At 43.5% G+C, this 24,090-nt stretch overlaps 1 protein-coding gene across 3 annotated transcripts in view; it reads right to left on the bottom strand.

The window, feature by feature from the left end:
* Nucleotides 1-2,482: 2,482 nt before the first annotated feature.
* Nucleotides 2,483-24,090, bottom strand: part of MTMR12 (myotubularin related protein 12) — a 320,826-nt gene continuing 299,218 nt past the window's right edge. For all 3 annotated transcript variants that reach the window (XM_033933370.1, XM_033933361.1, XM_033933379.1), the window contains 3 exons: nucleotides 22,422-22,592; nucleotides 21,378-21,539; nucleotides 2,483-3,487 (listed from right to left, as the gene is read on the bottom strand). In XM_033933370.1, coding sequence (XP_033789261.1) covers nucleotides 2,912-3,487; nucleotides 21,378-21,539; nucleotides 22,422-22,592 — 909 coding nt within the window. In that variant the 3' untranslated portion in view covers nucleotides 2,483-2,911. The remainder of the gene's footprint in view (nucleotides 3,488-21,377; nucleotides 21,540-22,421; nucleotides 22,593-24,090) is intronic.

The raw sequence follows: 24,090 nt of genomic DNA, 5'->3' as shown, positions 1-24,090 counted from the left end.
CAGTGGGAGAGATGCCCACTCTCCCCGCTGCCAAGTGACCTCCCCCCATCTCCTACGCCCCCTCCCCCTTACCTCCACATAGATGCACGAAGGGCAGACTCTCTCCTCCCAGCTAGTGTGCCAGAATCATCTAAAATGGGCCTTCCCCTCCCCGGTGCATCTTGGGAAGGGCCTTAAACAACATGGGCCAGAGCCTCAGGCCCATCCCCGGATACACTGTCAAGGGGTCTAAGGCTCCGACTGGCCAGGATGCCTAAGGCCCCTCCTATGGGGCTTCCGGGCCAATCAGAACCTTAGGCCCCTTCATGGTGAATCTGGGGATAGGCCTGAGGCTCTGATTGGCCCAAGTTGTATAAGGCCCCTCCCACTGGGGAGGGGAAGGCCCATTTTAGACGATGCAGGCAGGTCAGCTGGGAGGAGGGAGTTCACCCTCCGTGCATATATGTGGAGGTAAGGGAGAGGGAGCGATAAAGGCAGAGGGAGGTCATTTGGCAACAGAGAGAGTGGGCATCTTTCCCGCTACAGGGGGCTGCACACAGCTGAGTGGTGGCAGGTGTCTTGACAGTGGGGAGTGCGTGTGGCTCAGTGGCGGTAGGCATGTCTTGGCAGAAGGGAGAGTGGGCATCTCTCCCACTGCATGGGTGGGGCATTGCTGCTGTTCCAGGGAGGGGGGGGGTGTTCGCTGCCGCTGCAGGGGAGGGGTGTTGTGATGCAGTGGGAGAGAGAATGGGCATTTCTTCTGCTGCATCACAACACAGGCTTTCTAGCAGTATCCAACACTGACCAGCACCCCTGGACCAGTCGCTTATTTTTGTCGCAAAAAGCTGATGCTGCTTTTAGAAAATGGCTTTAACATTTTTTAAGAATCCACCGGAGGGCTCATTTCAATGTTGAAGAGCCCATTTTTATGTCGTTGTCAGAGACTGCTAGAAAGCTCGCTATTGACAGAGATAATCTGTTTTGATAATCCGCCGCTAAAATGCATACAGGCTAAACCGTCGGTAAACAGTTTAGCAACGGCGTTAAAAGTTTTGAGAATCTTCCCCTCAGATGGCTTACCCAAACTATTAAAAAAGATAGTTCAATACGAAAAATATTTTTGTGGAGCATCAGATGGTGTTTAGGATGAAGATTGGAGGTGATCATTAAGTCTCACTGATATTTCATACTCTCCTAAACACCAACTGATGGTCCCAAAAATATTTTTTCATACTGAACTGTCTTTTTTTAGTTGTTCTTTAATCTGTATTTTAGACCAATGTTTCTCAAGTCCTGGAATACCCCCTTGCCAGTCAGGTTTATAGGATATCCACAATTAATATGAATGGAAAAGATTTAATGCAATGGAGGCAATTTATGCAAAGCAATCTAATGCCTATTCATTGTGGATATCCTGAAAACCTGACTGGCAAGGGGGTACTCCAGGACCAACTTGAGAAACACTGTTTTAGACCAAAATATTGGTACAGCTTTGTCATTTGTGGAAACTATAATTTTCAATTCAATTCTATATTCATATAATCTAATCTTCCTTTTAAAGTAAACATTTTATAATTGCATTCTTCCTCAATATAAACTTAGATGTAACCAGCAATAGGGTAGTGACAAAATGAAACCTTTTAGCAGCTGCAAAAAACTACCAACCAACCGGTAGAGTTCTGTAGGTATGCTGAAACAGGGTCCCTCTAGTCATGCTAGCTTAACAAGATACTAAATGTAAATACATATACTTCTTCATGCTAAAACTTTGCTAGATGTCCTTGGAACAAACATCAGGCTCTCAAGATCTGAAAGGCATTCCTTGAGCATCTATGTTATGCAGAAGATATCCAAAATATTTTTCTGACTCACTAACATTTATTAAATTGAAAAAACAGGAACTTCCATAACGTTCTAAAATACTGCTTTAGAACAGAGCTATAAAATCTATAATTCTATACTATAATACTGTATGTCAAAAAATAATCTATATAACATTTGATTACACGTCTCATGTGTCCATCCCTGTACTGTAAGCTATCTCAACAAAATGCTTTGATCAGTATGATTGCTTCTAAATGAATACAATACATTTGGTCTAAATGCTTATAGTCTAATTTAAGATGGCCTTGGGACTATAATTTGCTGTGGATTTGCTGAAACAGTTGCATAATGGAAAAGGCTGCATTAATATGTAACTTTCCCTGGAGTGACCTATTTGGAATTAATACCTTTCCTATGAATGTAATAGACCCTTCTCTCTAACATTGGCATTCAAAAATATATAGATGTGTTTAATAGTTATCGCTCCAGAACAAAGAAAGAGAGAGATAGAACATTTGAGAGCTTTGCTATCTGAGAGCAGTACCCATGTAGGCCAGTTTCTTGGTCTAAAATCAAGTGTACTATGAACAGAGAAAGCACAAATGAACAATGTAAAGAGTGGTCCATCTTTGTTTGGAAAGATGGGGTTGGAAAGGTGCAGTCAGAAATCAGTATGAAAATTATTGTCAGAGCAGCTATTCATTTTATTCCAAATATTTTTCAGCTAAGGATAGACTGTTGGTAAGCAAATTGAAGTTAAGATAATTAGCAAATGTATTTACATTTATATGTTGCAGCCGAAAGGACCTCTTAAATTCCCTTATCTATTTTCCAAATGCATGTCAGTTTTGCTTATTCTTGTCATGCCTCTTCCCTAGCAAGTTTCAGCAGCATTTGTGTAATTATTTGCTATAAAACATTTGAAGTCCCCATCCTCTGATTTACATTTTTTTTAAGAAATAGCACTGGATATAGATACTCCTGAGAAAGTTCCTAGATAGGTGGAAAATTTAATACATTTAAACCTGTGCGTAAACAAATACATTGTAGAACCTTGTGTATTTCAATGTTCTGTGACATCAAACCTGAATTCTGTGACATCAAAACCTTAAATGTTGCCCAAGTCAATAAATTCATCTTCCCTCTTCACCAAATCCTCCTCCTCTTCGAGTCCTCTCCAAGTGCTGGTTGGTATAACTGGCTTAACAGAAATTCTGTGGAGTAATGCAAAGGGGTAGAGAGAAGAAAATCGGGCAGACTTTCTCAGCATGGCCATCACCTCTGTTTCCTTAGCGACAGGGCTGCCAGTGGCCTGCTTTTCTTCTAACTTTCTTCGCAGACTCTCTATCTCTTCTATGGTTTCCAGAACTCTAGACACCATGGCAACTGAGCCCCCACCTAGGATCTGGGCATCTGGAATCCATCGTAAACACCGCTGTGCCCAGATTCGTATCAGTGGTCCTTCAATGTGAGGGAGGAGTAATCCATGGAAGTCAACATGTTTGCAATGCCAGCTGTCATAGAATTCTCGGCAACTGTTGGGTACCTCATCAGAAGAGCTCATCAACTTACTGATTCTTTTGCTTAGGAAATTCTTAATGAAAGGACCAGGGTCATCCCTGAAAAATCCTTTTTTAGGAGAAGCTTTAGCTTGGGTAAGTGGCAGAGAAAGCTGTCGTTGATGCTTGAAAAGAAAAAAAAATGAAATTACAATTCACATGGCAGAGAAAGTGCAGTTATTTACCGTAACAGTTGTTATCCAGGGACAGCAGGCAGATATTCTCACACATGGGTGACGTCACCGACGGAGTCCCGCAGCGGACAGCCTCGAAAGCAAACTTGCTTGAAGATCTTTATAAGAGCTTCCGAGTGCTGCATCGTGCATGCGCGAGTGCCTTCCTGCCCGAACTAGGGGGCGCATCTCCTGTGAGGATCCTTAGTTCAGATACCTAGCTAAGAAGCCAACCAGGGGAGGTGGGTGGGTTGTGAGAATATCTGCCTGTTGTCCCTGGATAACAACTGTTACGGTAAGTAACTGCACTTTATCCCAGGACAAGCAGACAGCATATTCTCACACATGGGTAACCTCCAAGCTAAGCAGAAAGGGATGGAGGGAGAGTTGGCAATTTAAGAAAAAAGATTTTGCAAAACAGACTGGCCAAAATGGCCATCCCTCCTGGATAAGATATCCAGACAGTAATGAGAGGTGAATGTATGAACCGAGGACCAAGTGGCAGCCTTGCAGATTTCCTCAATAGGAGTTGATCTGAGGAAAGCTACAGATGCCGCCATTGCTCTAACTTTATAGCCCGTGACTCGACCCTGCAGAGGGAGACCAGCCTGAGCATAGCAGAAAGAGATGCAAGCAGCCATCCAGTTGGAGATGATTCGCTTCGAGATAGGACGTCTCAACTTATTTGAATCGAAAGAGATGAAAAGTTGAGGAGATGTTCTGTGAGGTTGAGTGCGTTGCAAGTAGAAAGCTAAAGCACGCTTGCAGTCCAAAGTATGGAGCGCCACTTCTCCAGGGTGAGAATGAGGTTTTGGAAAAAACACTGGCAGAACAACAGATTGATTGATGTGAAATTCTGAAACCACCTTAGGCAAGAATTTTGGATGAGTACGTAGGACTGTAAAGTTACCTTGTGTGACTCTCTGCCTAAGAGAGATAAATTCGGACTCTTTTAAACAGCTCTGAATTTAGCACTGAAAGGAACTTGTTTGCTGATGATTTATTGCCTTACCCAGGACGGACGAACACGTGTACTTTAAAAAAGGACTTCTTCCATCTACTATGGCTGACAAGAAAAGTTTCCATTTCACCTAATTTCGTCGGAGAGGCTGATCAAAAGGTGAGGATACGGAATTTACGGTCTTATCAGCTGGGTTAGATAAGGATCAAATTGTGATAAAGGACAAGGTTCGTAAAGCTCCATTGATAATAATATAATCATTTGCTAATCAGGGATTATTATTATTATAAGGAATTGTTTAGTGTGGGTGTAACAAGTAGAATTACTTAATTGTCTAACAATTAGATTGTGATAATTATGTACTGAGTTTCATTTGTGTAATCAGATATTTTGTGAACAATATTTAGATTTTGCAGCTGGCTTGTGAATTATATTTTTCTATTTTCATAATAAAGATATTTCTCATTAGCCTGGGTTTTGTGTGTGTCGTGTAAACAGGCAATAAAGCTGAACCTGGATCAAGAGTTTATGGTTTTCCCTAGACAACATTATCAGAGACGTAATTTATTTTCGTAACTGCTGAGTATATCATAAATCTTCCTACAGGACCACCTTGTCATGGTGGAAAACTGTGAAAGGTGGGTCCGCAACCAAAGCCTGTAACTCACTGACTCTTCGAGCAGACGTGAGAGCAATGAGAAAAACCACTTTCCAAGTGAGATACTTGAGATGAGCTTTATTAAGTGGTTCAAATGGAGGTTTCATTAGTTGAGCTAAAACAACATTGAGATCCCAAACCACCAGAGGCGGTTTAAGTGGTGGATGGACATTAAAGAGTCCTTTCATAAAACGGGAAACCTCGGGATGTGCAGAGAAAGGTTTCCCATCAAGAGGCTGATGAAAAGCAGCAATAGCACTAAGATGGACTCGAATGGATGTAGATTGAAATCCAGATTGCGATAAGTGAAGTAAATAGTCCAAAACAGAAGCCAAGGATGTAGACATTGGCTCTAGCTGACATGTGGAACAGCAAACAGAAAATCTAGTCCATTTCTGGCCGTAACACTGTCGAGTGGATGGCTTCCTGGAAGCGGCCAAAATATCTTGAACAGACTGAGAGAAGTGCGAGGAGTCGTTCAGGCCGAAAGGTACCAAGCTGTTAAGTGGAGAGACTGCAGATTGGGATGAAGTAAAGATCCTTGACTCTAAGTAAGCAGAGAGGGAAAAACTGGTAGAAGTAGAGGTTCCCTGGTGCTGAGTTGAAGTAGAAGGAAGTACCACGGTTGTCTGGGCCACTGAGGAGCTATCAGAATCATGGTGGCATGTTCCGTCCTGAGCTTGACAAGAGTTCTGAAAATCAGCAGAAATGGAGGGAAGGCATAGAGAAACCGACCCGTCCAATCCAGGAGAAAAGTGTCCGCCTCCAGATGTTGCAGAGAGTATATTTGAGAGCAAAACTGAGGCAGCTTGTTGTTGACGCAAAAAGGTCTATCTGTGGGGTCCCCCATTGAGCAAATACCTGATGGAGCGGGGGGAATTGAGTGTCCATTCATTGGGTTGCAGAAGATGACTCAAGTTGTCCGCCAGACAGTTGCGGTGACCCTGAATATAGACAGCTCTGAGAAAGATGTTCTGATGAATTGCCCAATGCCACAGATTCAGAGCTTCTTGACACAGGGAGTGAGAACCCGTACCTCCCTGCTTGTTGACATAATACATGGCCACCTGGTTGTCCGTCCGGACCAGTACCACGCTGTCACGAAGGTGTTGAAAAGCTTTGAGAGCACTGAAGATTGCTCCGAGTTCCAACAGATTTATGTGACAAAGTCGGTCTGCTGAAGTCCACAGACCCTGGGTACGGAGGCCGTTCACATGGGCCCCCCATGCATAGGTTGACGAGTCTATTGTGAGAATCTTGTGATGAGGAAGAATGTGGAATAGTAAACCCCTGGAAAGATTGGAAGAGAGCATCCACCAGTGGAGAGCCGCTTCAACAAAGGAGTTACTGTAATTTGTCGGGAAGGCGGGTCTGTAGCTTGTTGCCACTGAGATGCCAGGGTCCACTGAGGAATGCGAAGGTGAAGTCTGGCAAAAGGAGTCACATGGACCGTAGAAGCCATGTGGCCGAGCAGAACCATCATTTGTCTCGCAGAAATTGATGGAAGACGAGATACCTGAAGACAAAGGCGAATGAGGGCATCTCGACGCGGTGGAGGTAAAAATGCTCCAAGTCGGACGGTATCCAGGGTGGCCCCAATGAACTGGAGAGATTGAGATGGGGGTCAACTGAGATTTTGGAAAGTTGATTTCGAATCCCAGACTTTGGAGGAACATAATAGTCTGTTGGGTCTCCCCCCCAACAATAACCCCTTGAGGGAAGGGGGCTTTGATAAGTCAGTCATCCAGGTACAGAAAAACTTGAAGACCCTGGGAACAAAGAGCTGCAGCCACCACCACTAGACATTTCGTAAAGACCCTGGGGAAAGAGGCGAGTCCGAAAGGAAGAACTCTGTGCTGAAGATGAAGATTCCCCACCTTGAATCAAAGGTGTTTGCGAGAGGCTGGATGAATGGGGCTAAGCGTGTAAGCCTCCTTGAGATCCAGCAAGCACATCCAATCTCCCTGATCCATCAGGGAGTACAAGGTCGGCAATGAGAGCGTCCGAAACTTCTTTGACCAGAAATTTGTTGAGGGCTCGGAGGTCCAGAATGGGTTGCAAGTCCCCCGTCTTCTTTGAAACCAGAAAGTAACGGAAATAAAAATCCAGGTTCCGCTGAGAGAGAGGAATCTCCTCAACAGCTCTAAGGCGAAGGAGAGCCTGAGCTTCCTGAACAAGAAAGGGAAGTTGCGACAAACTGGAAGGACACTCTCTTGGAGGGTGATCTGGAGGAACCTGAAGCAAGCGAAGAGAGTATCCCTCTCGTAGAATGGTCAGAACCCAGAGATCCGATGTGACGGTTTCCCAGTGGGAGTAAAAATGGGAAAGGCGACCTCCAATGGGCAGAAGAGAATTCAGATGCAGGGAGGTTGGAATGCTCAGACTGGGAAGGTCAAAAAGACTGAGGTGGTTTAGTGGCTGCAGGAGTTTGAGTCTTCTGCTGACGCTGTTGTTGCTGAGAACTTCAAGGTGGAGGTCTGGAAAAAGCTGGCGTCGTTTTCTGAGGATAACGACGATGTGGCTGTTTATATACCCGAGCAGGAGGAGTCTTGGGCTTGGGTCGAATTAAAGAAGCAAAAGAGCGCTCGTGTTCTGAAAGGTGCTTGGTGGCAGCTTCAATGGAGTCATCAAAAAGTTAATTCTCTTGACAAGGCAAGATGGTCCTGCAGATTGGGATCCATGTCAACTATGCGCAGCCAGGCAAGGCGATGCATGGCAACTGCAAAGGCAGAGACTCTGGAGGAAAGTTCAAAAGCATCATAGGAGGCCTGTAACATAAAAAGCCTCAATTGAGATAGAGTTTGAAGGATTTGTTTAAACTCCTGAAGACGTGGCTTGGAAAGGTCCTGATAAAAGGCAACAATTTTAGAAAATGATTGAAATAGATGGTAAAAACGTAATTATAATTAAGAATCCTGTTAGCCATCATGGAGTTCTGGTACAATCGGCGTCCAAATTTATCCATGGTCTGACCTTCTCTGCCTGGTGGAACTATAGCAGAAAGTTTAGAAGGATGAGCTTTCTTCAAGGACGGCTCCACCACCAAAGACTGATGTGATAATTGAGATTTTTTAAATCCCTTGCAGGGTACAGTGCGGTAGCGGAATTCCAATTTGGAAGGAATGGCCGTAATGGAATAAGGAGTTTCCATGTTCCTCATGAAAGTCTGCCTAAGAACTGGAGTCATTGGTAACCTCAAGGTCTCCTTAGGTGGATGAGGCAGCTCCATGTCAGCCAAGTATTCTGAGGTATACTTGGAGTCAGAATAAAGATCCAATTGAAGAGCTTTCCCCATATCGAAGACAAATTTGGCGAAAGAAGTGGACTTCGAGGTCAAGGTATCCTCAGGGGAGGCAGATCGAGACCGAGGAACCACCGAGTAGGACAGAGAAGCCTCCCTAGAATATTGAGACAAGGGCTCTGAGTCCAAACACAGCGTGATCAAAGAAGCTGCACTGTCTGCATGGGGTGGAGTCAGGGAGGCCTGCGCTTCAATCTTTTCGACGGCGAGGTTTTCGGGGTTCGAGGCATAGAATGCGTCGAGGCAGGAGGAGAAGAGTCCCGTAAAAGAGGCCTCAAGCGAGGGGTCCTCGATCTTGATGGTCTCGGGGAAGAAGTGGTCAAGGCACCCCGACGAGACCGTTGTTTCAAGTTGGAGAAAGGCTTGTGATGCATCAAAGAGGGAAGCTTCGGATCCTTATGAAGCTTGGAAGCAAGGGGCTTCGAATGCTTCGAGCGATGCTTCAACTGAGGCAGCAGAGACATTGATGGAGGCTTAGGGGAAGAATCAGTAGAAGAAAGACGATGAGGCTTCCGAGACCTGCCTCAAAGCACCTTTACCGGGGGCTCAGACTGCTGCCCAGGCTGGCTCACAGGAAGCAGGGTCGAGGACGGAACAAGTTGAGCCACTATCAATGAAAAATGTCCTCGAACATCGGCACCGAGACAAAGGGATCAGGTCTCTTAGGTGCAGCAGTGCGCTCCAAGGAGGGCAATCTCGAGGATGAGAATTCCCGAGACTTGGAGGCACGCTTAGCTGAAGGTCTCAAAGAGGCAGACAAACCCGGAGGTACGGTTTGTGGAGCCTAAGACTCTGGTGGCTTCTTAGGGACGGTACCTGAAAGAGACACAGGAGACTTACCCACAGGAGCAGACTTTAACGGAGGAGCCGACGAGGCCTTCAAGACCGAGGACACCGAGATCTTCGAGGTCGAGGCCTGCATCGAAGTTGAAGGCGAGGCTTTCAAACCCGAGGCCACACCCGAAGTAGAGGCCTTCGAGATTGAAGTTGTCCCCGAGGTTGAGGTTTTCTCGGGCTCCATAGTGCCAAAAAGTTGGTCAAACCAGGCACAGAGTCGGCGAAAGGCCCGAGGTTGCAGGGTCAAGTAGCGATGACAGTCTTCAGGGCAATGTTCGGGCCCCAAACAAACCATGCACCGACTATGAGGGTCAGTGATGGAAATTGTTCTGCTGCACTGAGAATAACGTTTAAACCTGGTGAGAAGCCGGGACATAGAAAACACAAAGTCCGTACCGAGAAAGGTGTAGGGTTGGGCCTAGAGAAACAAAAATATTATATATATATATATATATACACTAGTGTTTAAGCCCGTTAGATTAACAGGTGCTAGAATAGATGTGTGTGTCTGTTTTTCTTTCTTTCTCTCTCTCTCCCCTTGACCGCTGTCTGTCTGTCTATGTTTATTTGTTTTTCTCTCCTTGGACGCTGCCTGAATGTCTTCCTTTCTGTTTGTCTCACTGGCCCCCTGTGTGTCATTCTTTGTGTCTATGTCCTTGTATCATTGCCCCACCCCCCCAGAGCAAAGTTGTCTGCCCCCAGCATACCCCTTCCCCTCTCCCTGACTGTCTCTCCAAGGCCCCCTTCTGTCTTCCCCTTCCCCCCCCCTCCGAGCAAAGCTGTCTGGCCCCCAGCAAACCTCTCCAACAAAAGCATCCCCCTGTACCTGCAGCATCGGCACTACACCCTTCAGCCAATCGTGAGTGCTCAGAGCGCGAGAGGGAGTGAGGCCTGCAATTTTTTAAGCGTCGGTAAGGAAGGAGAGGTTGGCCCAACTCAGGGGCTTTGTGGACAGTCTTATGCGGCTCGAAGCCCTCCTCCCAGCAGCCACTTCCAGCAGCACTCCGTACTGCCTTCCTCCCGCCGCCCAGAGTAGATGTCTGTATGTCTGTATGTTTTTTTGTTTTTTTTTAAATTTGTTTCTCTCTCCTTGGACGCTGTCTGTCTGTCATTCTTTGTGTCTGTGTGTCTCCCTGGTCCTCTGTCTGTCCGTTTTTATTTCTGTCTGTTTCCCTGGCCCCCCTGCTTGTCAAAACAGCCCTCTTTCCCTCTCCCCCTGTTCTGCAATGCCTACCTGCTCCGTGGCCCCCTTCTGTTCCTCCCCCACCTGATTGCTGTCTGCTCCCAGTACACCCTTCCCCCCAAAGCAGCCCCTTTCCCTCTCCCCCTATTCTGCAATGCTTACCTGCTCCATGGTCCCTTTCTGTTCTCCCCCCCCCCATGATTGCTGTCTGCACTCATCACAACCCTCCCACCAAAACAGCCCCCTTTCCCGTCTGCTCCATGCCCTTCTTTTTCCTCTTCCCCTCCCTGCATCCATGGTTTCTGCCACCGCTGCCACTCCTATTTAAAGCGGCCTGCTGAGGTTCGCGGCCGGCTGTAGCGAACCTCGCGGGCCGCTGTCAACCTCAGTAGCATGTTCCCTCTGACGCGATCGCGTCAGAGGGAACGTGCTACCATGTGGAGAGCGGCCTGAGAGGTTCGCTACAGCCGGCCGCGAACCTCAGCAGGCCGCTTTGAACATGAGCGGTAGCGGCTGTTGCGGGAGGATGGGTGGGGGGAGTCGTTGACGTGCAGGCCGCTGTGAACAGGAGCGGCGGCAGGACCATGAGGCGGGAGTGAGCTGTTCGGCTTCCCCTATCTGGGGAAACCGCCGTGCCGAGGAGAGCCGGAAGTGAGTTTTTCGACTTCCCCTATTTGGGGAAACCGCCGTGCCGAACTCAGCTGCGCATCGGGAGTGAGTTGTTCGACTTCCCCTATCTGGGGAAACCGCCGTGCCGAATTCAGCTGCGCGTGGTGCCGTAGTAAGCACGGGGCATGCTGCACTCTTGGCGGCTACGGACATACGGATCATGGAAGCACGCCGATAAGAATGCGCATGCGCCGCCTACGGTTTTATTATATATATATATATATATTTTTTTTTTTTTATCAGAAAAGAAAAGGAAATGCGAACACAGCGAGTAAAACTAAATTAAAGCCGCGGTGAAGAGAAGGCACGAAGGCTGCAGAGCTAAGCCAAGCAAGTCTTCTCGGCTCCGCAGAAATCGTAGAACTGAGGATCCTCACAGGAGATGTGCCCCCTAGTTCAGTTGGGAAGGCACTCGCGCATGCGCGATACAGCACTTGGAAGCTCTTATAAAGATCTTCAAGCAAGTTTGCTTTCGAGGCTGTCCGCTGCGGGGCTCTGTCGGTGACGTCACCCATGTGTGAGAATATGCTGCCTGCTTGTCCTGGGATAAAGCTGTCACTGATGCTTGAAAAGAAAAAAAATTAAATTAAAATTCACATCTTGAGGTTTTGCTGTAAAATGTAAAACATATTTTATTACAAATATTGAGCACAATTTCTTATGACATCTGTAGCACTACAAATATGTAGGAGTGGTATGAATATTTGCATTGCAAAGGTATCCGTGGTTCTCTGCTTTAGTTTGACATGATCTAGACCAGTGTTTTTCAACCGCTGTTCCGCGGCACACTAGTGTGCCGCGTGTGCTGCGAGATGTTGCCTGGTGTGCCGCAGGGCCGCCATCAGGGCAGTACTACCAGTCCTGCATTCAGGGGCCCGGAGCTGACAGGGGGCCCGAGGCAGGGGCGCCAGTAGCTCGCCAAGGCAAAGTGAGTCGATCACCCAGGACTCACTTTGTCTTGGCGATCTAATCTATCGAGCCGATAAGTCTTCTTCTCCCCGACGTCAATTCTGCAGTCGGAGAGGAAGTTCGGGCCAGCCAATCGCTGCCTGGCTGGGCGGAACTTCCTCTCCGATTGCAGAATTGATGTCAGGGAGAGCATGCGTCGGCTTTGGGGCCTGTTATCCATTGGTGGGTCCTGTTCCCTGATGGCAGCGGCAGTGGCAGTGGCTTGGGGAACGGCAGGGAGAAAGAAAGAAAGGGGGCAGGCAGGGAAACAGAAGGAAAGAAGAGAAACAGAAAAAAAGAAAGAAAGGTCAGGGAGAGAGGAAGAAAAAGTTGGGGGAGGGAATGAGGTGTGGAGGAGAGAAAGCATACAGGCTGATAGAATGGAAGAAAGAATGGATGCACAGTCAGAAGAAGAAAGTGCAACCAGAAATCACCAGACAAGGTAGGAAAAATGATTTTATTTTAAATTTAGCAAAGTGGAGGCAGTATTACCACAGTTTTCAAAGGAATTTGCCCAAATAACTTAATAGTTAACTGGGTAAATTCCCAGAGATGAAAACTTCCCTTCACTTACTATGCACAGTTCTGAATTTATATCTGCTGTCTATATTTTACAATATGGTTACCTTTTACTAAACCGCAATAGTGGTTTTTAGCGCAGGGAGCCTATGAGCGTCAAGAGCAGCGCTGGGCATTCAGCGCAGCTCCCTGCGCTAAAAACTGCTATTGTGGTTTAATAAAAAGGATGGAGGGTATATTTGTCTATTTTTGTATGCTATAAAAACCAAATACAGAGAGAGACTGAGAGCTGTTGACGAAGAGCTACGTGTGTGTCTTTCTTCGATTCCAGCCAGAATATCAGCTTTGTGTTCAGCCAAACAGGCCCAGGTTTCGCACTGAATAAAGTATTTTATAATTTTTCACTATTCTGTTTACTTAATATTTCATAATAAAGTAATTATAAAATACTTTCTTTGTGTTTATTTGATTCCTATTCAAGAGAATTACTTTATATATAGTCAATATAGGCACAGAGTTAAATTTTTTAACATTTTCTAATGGTGGTGTGCCTCGTGATTTTTTTCATGAAACAAGTGTGCCTTTGCCCAAAAAAGGTTGAAAAACACTGCCCTAGAGAGCCTCTTCTCTAAGTTTAGGCAGGACGAGCAGCACCCAAGAGGGGGAGGGGGCCCACCTCCTATCTTTCTCAGGTTCTCAGCACGCTACTGCATTACGACTCAGCTGGCAACAAGGACTGTAGGCCAGCATCAGTATCACCCATTTCTTTCTCTTCTGAGTATCAGGATCAGATTTCTCGCATGATCATTCACTCCTCTCCTCTTTGGCATTCAGGACCAGATTCTATAAGAGGCTCCTAAATTTGGGTCTATGATATTACTACCACTGGCTACTTCTAACTTAGTAGTAGCTGGAGATTTCAATGCTGTAATGGATCCAATTGTGGACAAGAAACCAAGTAAAATCATAAAATCTTTAGGACTAGATAATTTAATACAATCTTGTAATTTAATAGATATATGGCGTATCCTTCATTTTAATGATCGAGAATATTCTTTTTGTTCTCAGGTCCATAAATCTTTTTCAAGAATTGATTATATATTTGTAACTAATAACATAGCGCAGCGTGTATCAAAAGCAGTTATAGATCCAATTATAATTTCAGATCATGCTGGTGTGTGGATTAACCTTAAGAATTATAATATTGATCAATTTAATTCAATATGGAGATTTAATAATGATTTATTTGGCCCCAAATTAACATATTACTAGAAAATCATATTGGTCTCTCATATGATACCATATTATTTGGTACTGCAATGAGAACACAAAGTCCAATATCAGCAAACAATAACAAATTGCTTTTAATATTGACAGGAGTTGCCATGCAGCAAATCACACAAAATTGGAAGGATTATACCAAGCTAAATTATACATTCTGGTGGAACTCGGTGTGTCACATTTACAAAATGGAGAAAATATTGGCATTACAACAAGGAAATATAAAAAATTTTAAGAAAATATGGGATCCATTGACAAAATATTCTAAAGATCAGATATCTTAACACATTGATAATAATAATATAGGGTTAGGGAGGGAAATATAGAAATTAATATGAGGAAAAATGAAAAAACAAATAACAGGGGAAAGGGATTCAATATATATGATATGATATTGTACATACAACTATAATTATTATAAACTAAATATTATGCTATTCATTTATTGTAAGAATGAAAATTTTATAAATAAAAATTTAAAAAAAAATTTTTTTTTAACATTTTCTAATGGTGGTGTGCCTAGTGATTTTTTTCATGAAACAAGTGTGCCTTTGCCCAAAAAAGGTTGAAAAATACTGATCTAGACTAGATAGTTGGCCAAATTTTGGCACATTACAAATATCCAACAACAATTTCATCAGAAATATTAACATGGCAGGTTGAGGGCTATAGGGAGTTACTCCTACTCCATTAAAGGAAAGGGGGGGGCTTTGGGAAGAGTAATTGTCTATGCCATGCACAATCCATAGATACTTTATACCTGCAGTCTTTGTACAATTTTCCAAGTCAAAGGACATATGGACAGGGGCTATAGGGTGTTTGAAAATTGCCCAAGTATATGCAGGTACTTGTGCCTAATTTTCCTGAAGGTTCATTTTCACAAACATGTAGAGTATTGGGAAAAACAACAACTTCCCTCCCCCCCATATTACACATGAATGTCTATGATGTATGAAAATATAGAGGAGTGAGAAATTTTCCAATTTCACTCATTTAAATAGCTATTTTGAAAATTCTATCCTCTTGTCAACATCTTCTGTTCCTATATGTTAATTATTCTAATATTCCATTCTGGGTTAGTTTTAATTCCTTGTTCCACTCACACTGTGGAACTTCCTGGGATCCAAAACTCCTTATTCAACCATCAACAATTACTCCTGGGATAACCAATTGAGTAGTGAAGTGACCTCTATGAATGGGATTAGTTACTTCAGGCTTAATATGGAGCTTGCTGTCTAAACTCCTAGTGTCGACACAAGCTGCAAAGATTCTAGAGTAATTACACATTAATTAGTGGATTGGAGGTGCCTATGAAAAATTGGATTACTTAATTTCTGGATGAAGTAATTAAATTTAACATAAAAACAGTTGGTTTCTGTTGTTCTCACCTACTAATTTCCTTTCCTTGAATATTGGTAGACCAGTACCAAAGAGTAGGTTTATTCCACTCTGCCAGATGATCCTTCAGCGTGTACAGTCTGTGCTTGCAAAGTACACTATACAAAACAAAAATTGTCTTCCTCTCATAAAAGATTAGTCGCCTACAAATTTTTGAGAATTCAAACATCTAATAAATGAAATTCCTTGTCTCCCCATGACAATGAATCTTAGAGAACACTTGGAAAGAATCTAGTTCAGATGAAACTACCTTAGATAAGCAGGCATAAACTGGATGAAAGGTGGGGGAAAAACCAGGAATGGATCCCATAACAGGGCCTGAAGCTTGGAAATACACATGGCCAAACAGAGAGCCTTTGAAAAATAGTCTTTAGGGAAAAATATTTTTATGCTAGCATGTTTCAGGAGCACCATTAAGGCACAATGTTCTCATTGAGGAACCAACTTCAGAATATGAAGGCAAATTTGATTAAGCCCTTGCAGGAATTCATTCACATAGTCAAGGATGCTCCTGCACCAGCACTCCATAGTATAAGAGAGCCATAACCTGAATCTTCAAAATATGTATTCAGGACTAATCCTTTGTCCAGACCATTCTGAAGGCAGGCCAGAGTAGTTGCTATGTAGGCCTGCCAAGGGGACATGGCAAGGTCCTGATATCAGTCTTCAAACAGCCATATACAGGTCAAGTTCTTAATAGCTTTAGACCAGTGGTCTCAAACTCAAACCCTTTGCAGGGCCACATTTTGGATTTGTAGGTACTTGGAGGGCCGCAGAAAAAATAGTTAATGTCTTATTAAAGAAATAACAATTTTGCATGAGGTAAAACTCTTCATAGTTTATAAATCTTTCCTTTTGGCCAAGTCTTAATAATAATATTGTCATTTATAGGTAAAGAGACCTATGATCAAGAAACTTTTATTTTACTTTTGTGATTATGATAAACATACCGAGGGCCTCAAAATAGTACCTGGTGGGCCGCATGTGGCCCCCGGGCCACGAGTTTGAGACCACTGCTTTAGACAGTCAAAAAATCAGTACAGAATTACCCTTTCTGCATAACTTGACCTTCTTAAGGACTGTAACAAACCATGACCTTAAGGAATAGGCAGAGGTTCTCCTGCTTTCAAAGAATCAAATCCACTGGACCAATTCGGAGCAACCAGGATGATCAGCAAAGGATGATCTATACTCCTTAGGACTTGGCCTATGAGTAGCCTCAGGAAAACAGCAGCACAGCTGTTCAGCAGCCACAACTGAATCAGGGCACCCATTTTGCTAGAGCCCCACTCTTTACTTTGGCTAAACTCCCCCACCCTCAAAATAAAAAAAAAACAACAACCATGGGGTTTTTGGATTCTGCTGGGTAGGAACTAGGTCCACGTGTGATGACACAATGTCTATCATCTGCTGAATTCCTTCATGATCAATCATCTGTTTTTCAGGATCCAAGTAGTTTCTACTAGAAAATCGTCCTGGACATTGATATCCCTCATAAATTCTGCTCCCCCCAACAGAACAAGAGCTTTGCTTCCTGGGCCACCAGTGAAACTCCTGGCTCCCCTTGTTTGCTGACCTATGATACTGCAGTTGCATTGTCCAAGAGAATATGATCCATTACCTCCATCACTAGTGGCATGAAATACAGTACTGCTAGCCTGATGGCTTTGATATCCAGCCTGTTTATGGGCCACACTGCCTACTGACTGGACCACCTACCACTTGCCCCAGAGTGTGAGAGCTCACATTCAAACTGTAATCAAATTGGGAGGCTCCAAGTTTATCCACTTCTGGAGACTTGATAGCAAATTCACCAGGTTAAGGTGTCCTTGGCTAACCACAGAACAGAAATACTGTGAATAGAATTCAGCAAGACTACAAGGAAGCCTATAAGTGTCTCATGTGTGCCTTCACTCAGGTATGAGCTCCAGTATCACAGATATCCCCCAAAAGTTGAAGGTAATCCCATACTCTTGGGGCCTTCTGGGATGAAAAAAAAGTGACTGAGCATGCAACTTAGGAGATCCTTTATCTTAGGCCCACACAAAGAATTCATCTGTTCACCTATCCGACAATAAAAGCCTGCCACTACAAAAGATTCTTGGACAGAACTCTTGCCTTCCAGGCAGGCAAATGGAACGACTGGCTTAGTAACGTTTTCGCGCACTCTTCATCCTACTTCAATTTTAGAAAACTATTAAAAACAAGTCTGTTCAATCGATTTGTTAACTAAGAATCTACTCACCACTTCTTATTCAATCCTGTAACCCTATGAACTTTTTAGCTTTCATATTCTTTATTATGTAAGATTGTATTGCTGACTTTGATTGTAACCTCTTTGCTGGTTGTCCAGCGCCTCTTGCTGTAAACCGCCTCGAACTTATATGGCTCTGGCGGTATATAAGAATAAAATTATTATTATTATTAAAAACTTCCCCTGTTCTGGTGCTTAAGAATATTTCTAGAGGGGAGATCTCCTGCATCGGAGCATTTCATCTGAGGGGATTGTGCCTCTCTCCCTGGCTTCCTGTAGCAGCGGTTCTGCTTTTTTCCACTGGTTCCTAGCAGGCATCTTCAGAGACGGACCCCTGACGTCACCGGGTCCGTCTCCAACAATTTAAAAACAGAACGCCGCCGCGGGAGACTCGGGAGATCTCCTGCATCGGAGCATTTCATCTGAGGGGATTGTGCCTCTCTCCCTGGCTTCCTGTAGCAGCGGTTCTGCTTTTTTCCACTGGTTCCTAGCAGGCATCTTCAGAGACGGACCCCTGACGTCACCGGGTCCGTCTCCAACAATTTAAAAACAGAACGCCGCCACGGTTGCGGCCGCAGCCGCGCGGCCGCAGGGCGTGGCCGAAGGGGCGTGCCCTAAGGGGCTCGCCAGGCCCCTTGGGAGCCCCTTGGAGCCACGAGGAGCCAGGGAGTTGGAGATTATTGATTTGCCTATTGGAATATAGGAACGAATACAGGAGATCTTCAGATCCAGGATATATGATTTGATTTGTATCAGTGACTGGTGAGACGCTGAGGGCACGATTGTTTATATTTCAACAGCGATCAGACTATTCGTCAGTCGCGATGCCGAAGAGACGGGGTAAGAGCGCCGCTGCAGCCTCACGACGTCTTGAACACCCCCCTCTCGCTTCAATTGAACATTTTCTTCAGCGTCTTCAGAGGGAGTCAGTAGGTTCGGGGAATCGCCCGCTGGACTCTGCGACGTGGAGTGACGCCGGATCGGAAGTCCTTGGGCTGGATACCACACTGAGCCCCGACCAGAGGAGTCCACCTCCCCCACCGCTGAGTGCGAGTTCCCCATGTGAAAGGAGTGGGCCAGAAGTAGCAGCACTCTTTGATCATGAGGCTGTAACATCAGGGAGCCAGCAAGGTGAAGTCTCTATGGCTTTGTTAAGTCCAGAGATGGTTCCAGCGGATAGAGCAGAAGGAGAAAAAAATCCAGACCAACAGACAGAAGGCAGTCAAGGTGAGTCTTCCCCAACTTTACATGAGACTTTCTTTAAATATGAGAAACCAGCTGAAGTGACTCTTGATTCAATTTGGGACTTAGTTTCCAAACTGGGAGACTCACTAACTAAACAAATTAAAGAAGGTGAAAAGAATATAAAAATTCAAAAACAGACAATAGAGGAAAATAAACAGGAAATTTCTAATGTCAAAGAAAAATTGGGAGGTATTGAAAATGAAGTGAAAATGATTAAACAAGTTCAATCTACAATAATAAAAGATAATCAAAGTATTAGAAAAAAATTGGAAATTATGGAAAATAACTATCGGACTAATAACCTACGACTGTTGAATTTTCCTAAAATCTTATCAGTAAACCCGAGAGAGATGATAAAAAGGTACTTCATGGAGATATTTAATATTCCTGAGGAATCACTGCCTCCTCTCACTCGAGTATATTATTTGCCTATGAATGTAAGGGGTCAACATTCGGAGGATAAGAGACAGGAAATACAAGACCTTCAACAAAATTTGACAGCAATTTTGGAAACATCAGATAAAGATTTGGTTAAACCAGCAACTCTTATACTATCTGTGGCATTGTTGCCGGATAAAGATTGGATTTTGAAAATGTTCTTTAGGAACAAGAGTAAGGAGTTTCTGGGTTTGAAAATTCAAATGTTTCCAGATGTTAGTAGAGAAACTCAGAATCGTAGACGTCAGTTTCTTTTGTTGAAAGCAGGAGTTACACAGCTGGGTGGCATTTTCTTTTTACGTTTCCCATGTAAATGTATAGTAAGATATCGAGATAATAAGTATGTGTTTTTTGAGCCATCTCAACTTACAGCTTTTCTGACACTGAAACGTCTGGAAAAAGAGGGTATAACAACAACTACCACAATAACAACTAAGTAATTGTTGGACTTGGTAATAGAATAATTCCTCAAGTCAGACACATGATACTGTTCTTTATTATATAGAATTTATAATTGATTTCCTTAAAAGTTCACTCTTATATATATCTTGGATCACATAATTATTGAGGACTTGAGATTGTCCGATTTTAATTTTGTTCTTTTTATGTTAATAATTTACTTATTATTTTGTGATCGATCTGACAATTTTTCTGTACAAAATGTTTTGATTTTGTTAAAATTTTTAAAATGATAAATAAAGAATAAAAAAATAAATAAATAAAAAGAATATTTCTAGATACTCTAAGGACTGAGAAAAAGCAAACTTGCTCTTCGCATAACTCCCCACAAACCCACATCCTTCGACACCTTAATTATCCTGTTCCAATTTGGCCCATATTAAGCCAATTGTGCAGACAAAGATGAACCACAATGATTTCTTGCCATAGGAAAGCTGCAACCATCACAGCCACTCTGGAAAAGTCTTTTGGGATGTGGCAAAGCAGATGTGGCACTTAACTGGAAATACCTTCTTGGAAAAGCTAAGCAGAAAAGCTAAGCAATCTTTTCTGATCCCCTCTTCTGCTTCAGTGACTTTAGAATCTCCATTTGAAAACACAGAACATGAAATAATTTGTTGATTTGAAACCGAGAATAGGATAAAATATGCCACCATTTTTGGCACTATAAAGTATTATTATTACAGTATTATTTACTGAATTTGCTATACTGCTTACAGGATTACTAGGAATTATTAAAAAAGGGATGGTTAACCAGATTAAGAATGTTGCTCCATGTTGCGACCTCATTTGGAATATTGCATTCAATTCTGGTCTCCTTAACTCAAAAAGAAAAGGTTCAAAGAGCGACCAAGATGATAAAGGGGATGGAATTCCTCCCGTATGAGGAAAGACTAAAAAGGTTAGGGCTCTTCAGCTGGGAAAAGAGATGACTGAGGGGAGATATGATTGAAGTCTTCAAAATCCTGAGTGGTGTAGAACAGGTGTAGAACCTTATCTTCTGGCTTCCAGTCAGACAAAGGTTAGAATGAACCTCAACTCCCTGAAGACGGCATCATGAAAAGGGGGGAGAAGACCACGCAGCCGGCCCACTGTTAGTCCCAGTCGAGCCGGGAAGGAGCCCACACAGCCTGTGCTCAAGCTCCTGACCAAATCAGGGATGCGAGCAGTTATGCAGGGGATGGCCCCTGAGCTCTGAAAAAAAAAATTCCAGCAGGCTAGCCAGCTAGGTGTCCCCAAAGGACTGATCCTGCTAGCAGCAGATTTCTTCCATGTGAGTCTGCGTCTTCTGCCAGGCAGATGTCCCATCAAGTGAGAACCTCCAGGCACCAAGCTTCCAGAGATCACTGAGCAAAAATACTCAAAAATAATAAAACGGCAAAGCAGATCAAAAACACTTCTGAGCAATTTGCTTGCCAAAAAAACAAACAAACTGAGGGGGCAGGAGCAGCTCCTTGGGAAAGAGAAGGGGTTGAAAAACATGACTGACAGTTTTCTGCAAGCAACTTGCTAGTTGGGATACAAGACCCTAGTGTTCAGGACCATTAGACACATTGCACTAGAAATATATTTTTAGCAATTGTTGCATAAACCTACATAGCTACTGTTTCTAATCACTTAAGAAAAAGTGTAACAATTTAATGATCCATCATTAAAAAAAGCAAACAAACAAAAACTAAGGTTTGACTTACTTTGGATCGTGCGGTTCTCTTTATAGTTTTGTCTTGCTTTGACTTGTCCACATAAAGGGGGTTCTTGAGTAAAGCCTGGACTTTAGGTTCAAACTGCACTGACCAATCCCAAACAGAGTGAAAACTCAAATGGGGGCTTTGTTTGTCTGTATTGTCTCCACACTGTCAAAATAAACATATTTCTGGTTGAATTGGAAGGGAGGAAGACAATTTTTCCTCAAAAACAGTTCTGCTCTAACCAAGTGATTAAGTCACAGGTCTGCCCTGAACAATAGAGCTACTGTAATTTTTTTTAATAAAGAAAATTTGATATTTTAATTGCAGAGGTTGAAAATCTGATTACTTTAATCATCTTACAACTATGTAAACAGAAGAACAGCCATACTGGGTCAGACCAATAGTCCATCTAGCCTAGTTTCGTTTCCCCCAGTGGTCAATCCACATCATAAGTACCTGGCAGGAACGCAAATTGTCGCCACATTCCATGCTACTGATTTCAGGGCAAGCAGTAGCTTCTCCCATGTCTGTCTCAATGTGGTCTGACTTTAAAAAAAAAACATAAAATTTAAATGGAATGCTTCATTAGCTTGCACAAATAAAGGGCTCCTTTTACAAAGCCACAATAGAGGTTTCTACCACGGGCCAGCGAGGAATCCTATAAGAATTCTATGAATGTTGGAGCATTTACTTTGCCGGCCTGAAGTAGAAACTTCTACTGTGGCTTTGTAAAATCCAGCAAAAATTTCTTTAAATGGAATTCGGGCATCATCATGCAACTCAAACTCCCTGAGAACAGCATGGTGCCAGCTGGAATACAGAGTACCTATTTCAGGGACAATTGCAACTACAGGAGGTAAAACATTGAGAACATGAAAAATCTAGGTGCTGTGGAGAATTTTCTAGGGGCAAAGGCAATCTGATATCAGGATTTGTTGAGCCTGGGACATAACCATTTTGTGTGTTTTTCCTTTTCCCAGCTTCATTTCAGTCCTTATCTTTTTAAATTGATTTTGCAAATGCAGTTCTCTGGAGGAACATCCTTACCATGTACTGAATATCTTTATGACAGGGCGAATTGAAAAAGAAGGTGCTGAAAATGGGTAGGTAGAGACTGTCTGACAAAACCGTCAAATATGTTTCTGTGAACTGAAATGCTACAGGATATTGCTGGACCAACTGCCAAACACAATCCAGGAATAGCAGGAAAACTGGTGCCTAAACAGAGGGAAGAAAATCAGAGAGCCATTAAACTTCCTTGAAACTTAAGTGCATCACATTCTCATCCTTACCTAGTAGCAAGGTACAGAGCATGCCTCTAGGATGTTTGAAAGAGCAGTTCCACCAGAAGGGAAAAAATCACAAAATACTTGAGGCAATTTTTGAAAGAAAAAGAGAAATGAATAGTTTTTTATATTCACCAATATATGCTCTTGCTTTTATTTGTCTCTCTCCCTTCCTTTGATCTGTACTGCAATTGTTTATCATAGAAACATGACACAGATAAAGGCCAAATGGCCTATCTTTTCTGTACAAATGGCCTATCGCTGTACATATGTTAATTATTTGATATAAGGAGCTTGTATTTCCAGGTTGTGTGATTGCAACCTACTGCTTCAAACAGCTAAAGCCCTCTCACTCTGAGTAGGGGTTCTCAAGCCAGTCATCAGGACACATCTAGTCAACTCAGGTTTTTGGGATAACCACAATGAAAATGCAGGAATTGATTTTCACACAATGGAAGTAATGCATGCAAACATATTTCATGCATACTCATTATGGATATCCTGAAAATCTGACTGGCTTGTTATATCTTGAGGACCGAGTTGAGAAACTCTGGTCTGGAACATACTCCTGAGCTGTTGAGAGGTTGGACAAAAGCTCACTGTATGCCCCAATTTTACTACACTAGTATCAGTTTTGCCTGCTGTACCCAAGACTATGAGACGAATAGCCATAATGGTTCAGACCAATGGTCCATCTAGCCCAATATTCTATTTCCTCAGTGGCCAATCCAGGTCACAATTACCTGGCAGAAACCCAAATAGTAGCAATATTCCATGCTACAGATCAAAGAGCAAAGCAGTGGCTTCCCTCATATCTGTCTCTGTATTCCTTACTCTAGCTATAAAGCTAAACCCTGTACTATTTGGATGTTTAGCCTACTTTTTCAAATAATACTCAAGACAACTTATAGAATTATTAGTACTCAACATCTCCAAAGAAGTTATTGTTTAAATGGGCACCTGAGGCAATGGACAATAAAGCACAGTTACTTACCGTAAAGCACAGTTACTTACCATAACAGGTGTTATCCAGGGACAGCAGGCAGCTATTCTCACATATGAGTGACGTCATCCCACGGAGCCCAGATGCGGACGCCTCATAAGCAGACTTGCTTGAAGAAACTAGAAGTTTCGAGTCGCCCACACCGCGCATGCGCGAGTGCCTTCCCACCCAGCACAGGGTGCGTCTCCTCAGTTCAGAGAGCTAGCAGAGAAGCCAACCAGGGGAGGTGGGTGGGTTGTGAGAATAGTTGCCTGCTGTCCCTGGATAACACTTGTTACGGTAAGTAACTGTGCTTTATCCCAGGACAAGCAGGCAGGTATTCTCACATATGGGTGACCTCCAAGCTAACCAAAATGGGACGGTGGGAGTGTTGGCAACTTAGGAGAATAAATTTTGTAATACTGTTTGGCCAAACTGTCCATTCTGT

This window comes from Geotrypetes seraphini, chromosome 1 (genome assembly GCF_902459505.1).
Source record: "Geotrypetes seraphini chromosome 1, aGeoSer1.1, whole genome shotgun sequence".
Lineage (NCBI taxonomy): Eukaryota > Metazoa > Chordata > Amphibia > Gymnophiona > Dermophiidae > Geotrypetes > Geotrypetes seraphini.
This window is presented reverse-complemented; position numbering and strand designations above follow the sequence as displayed.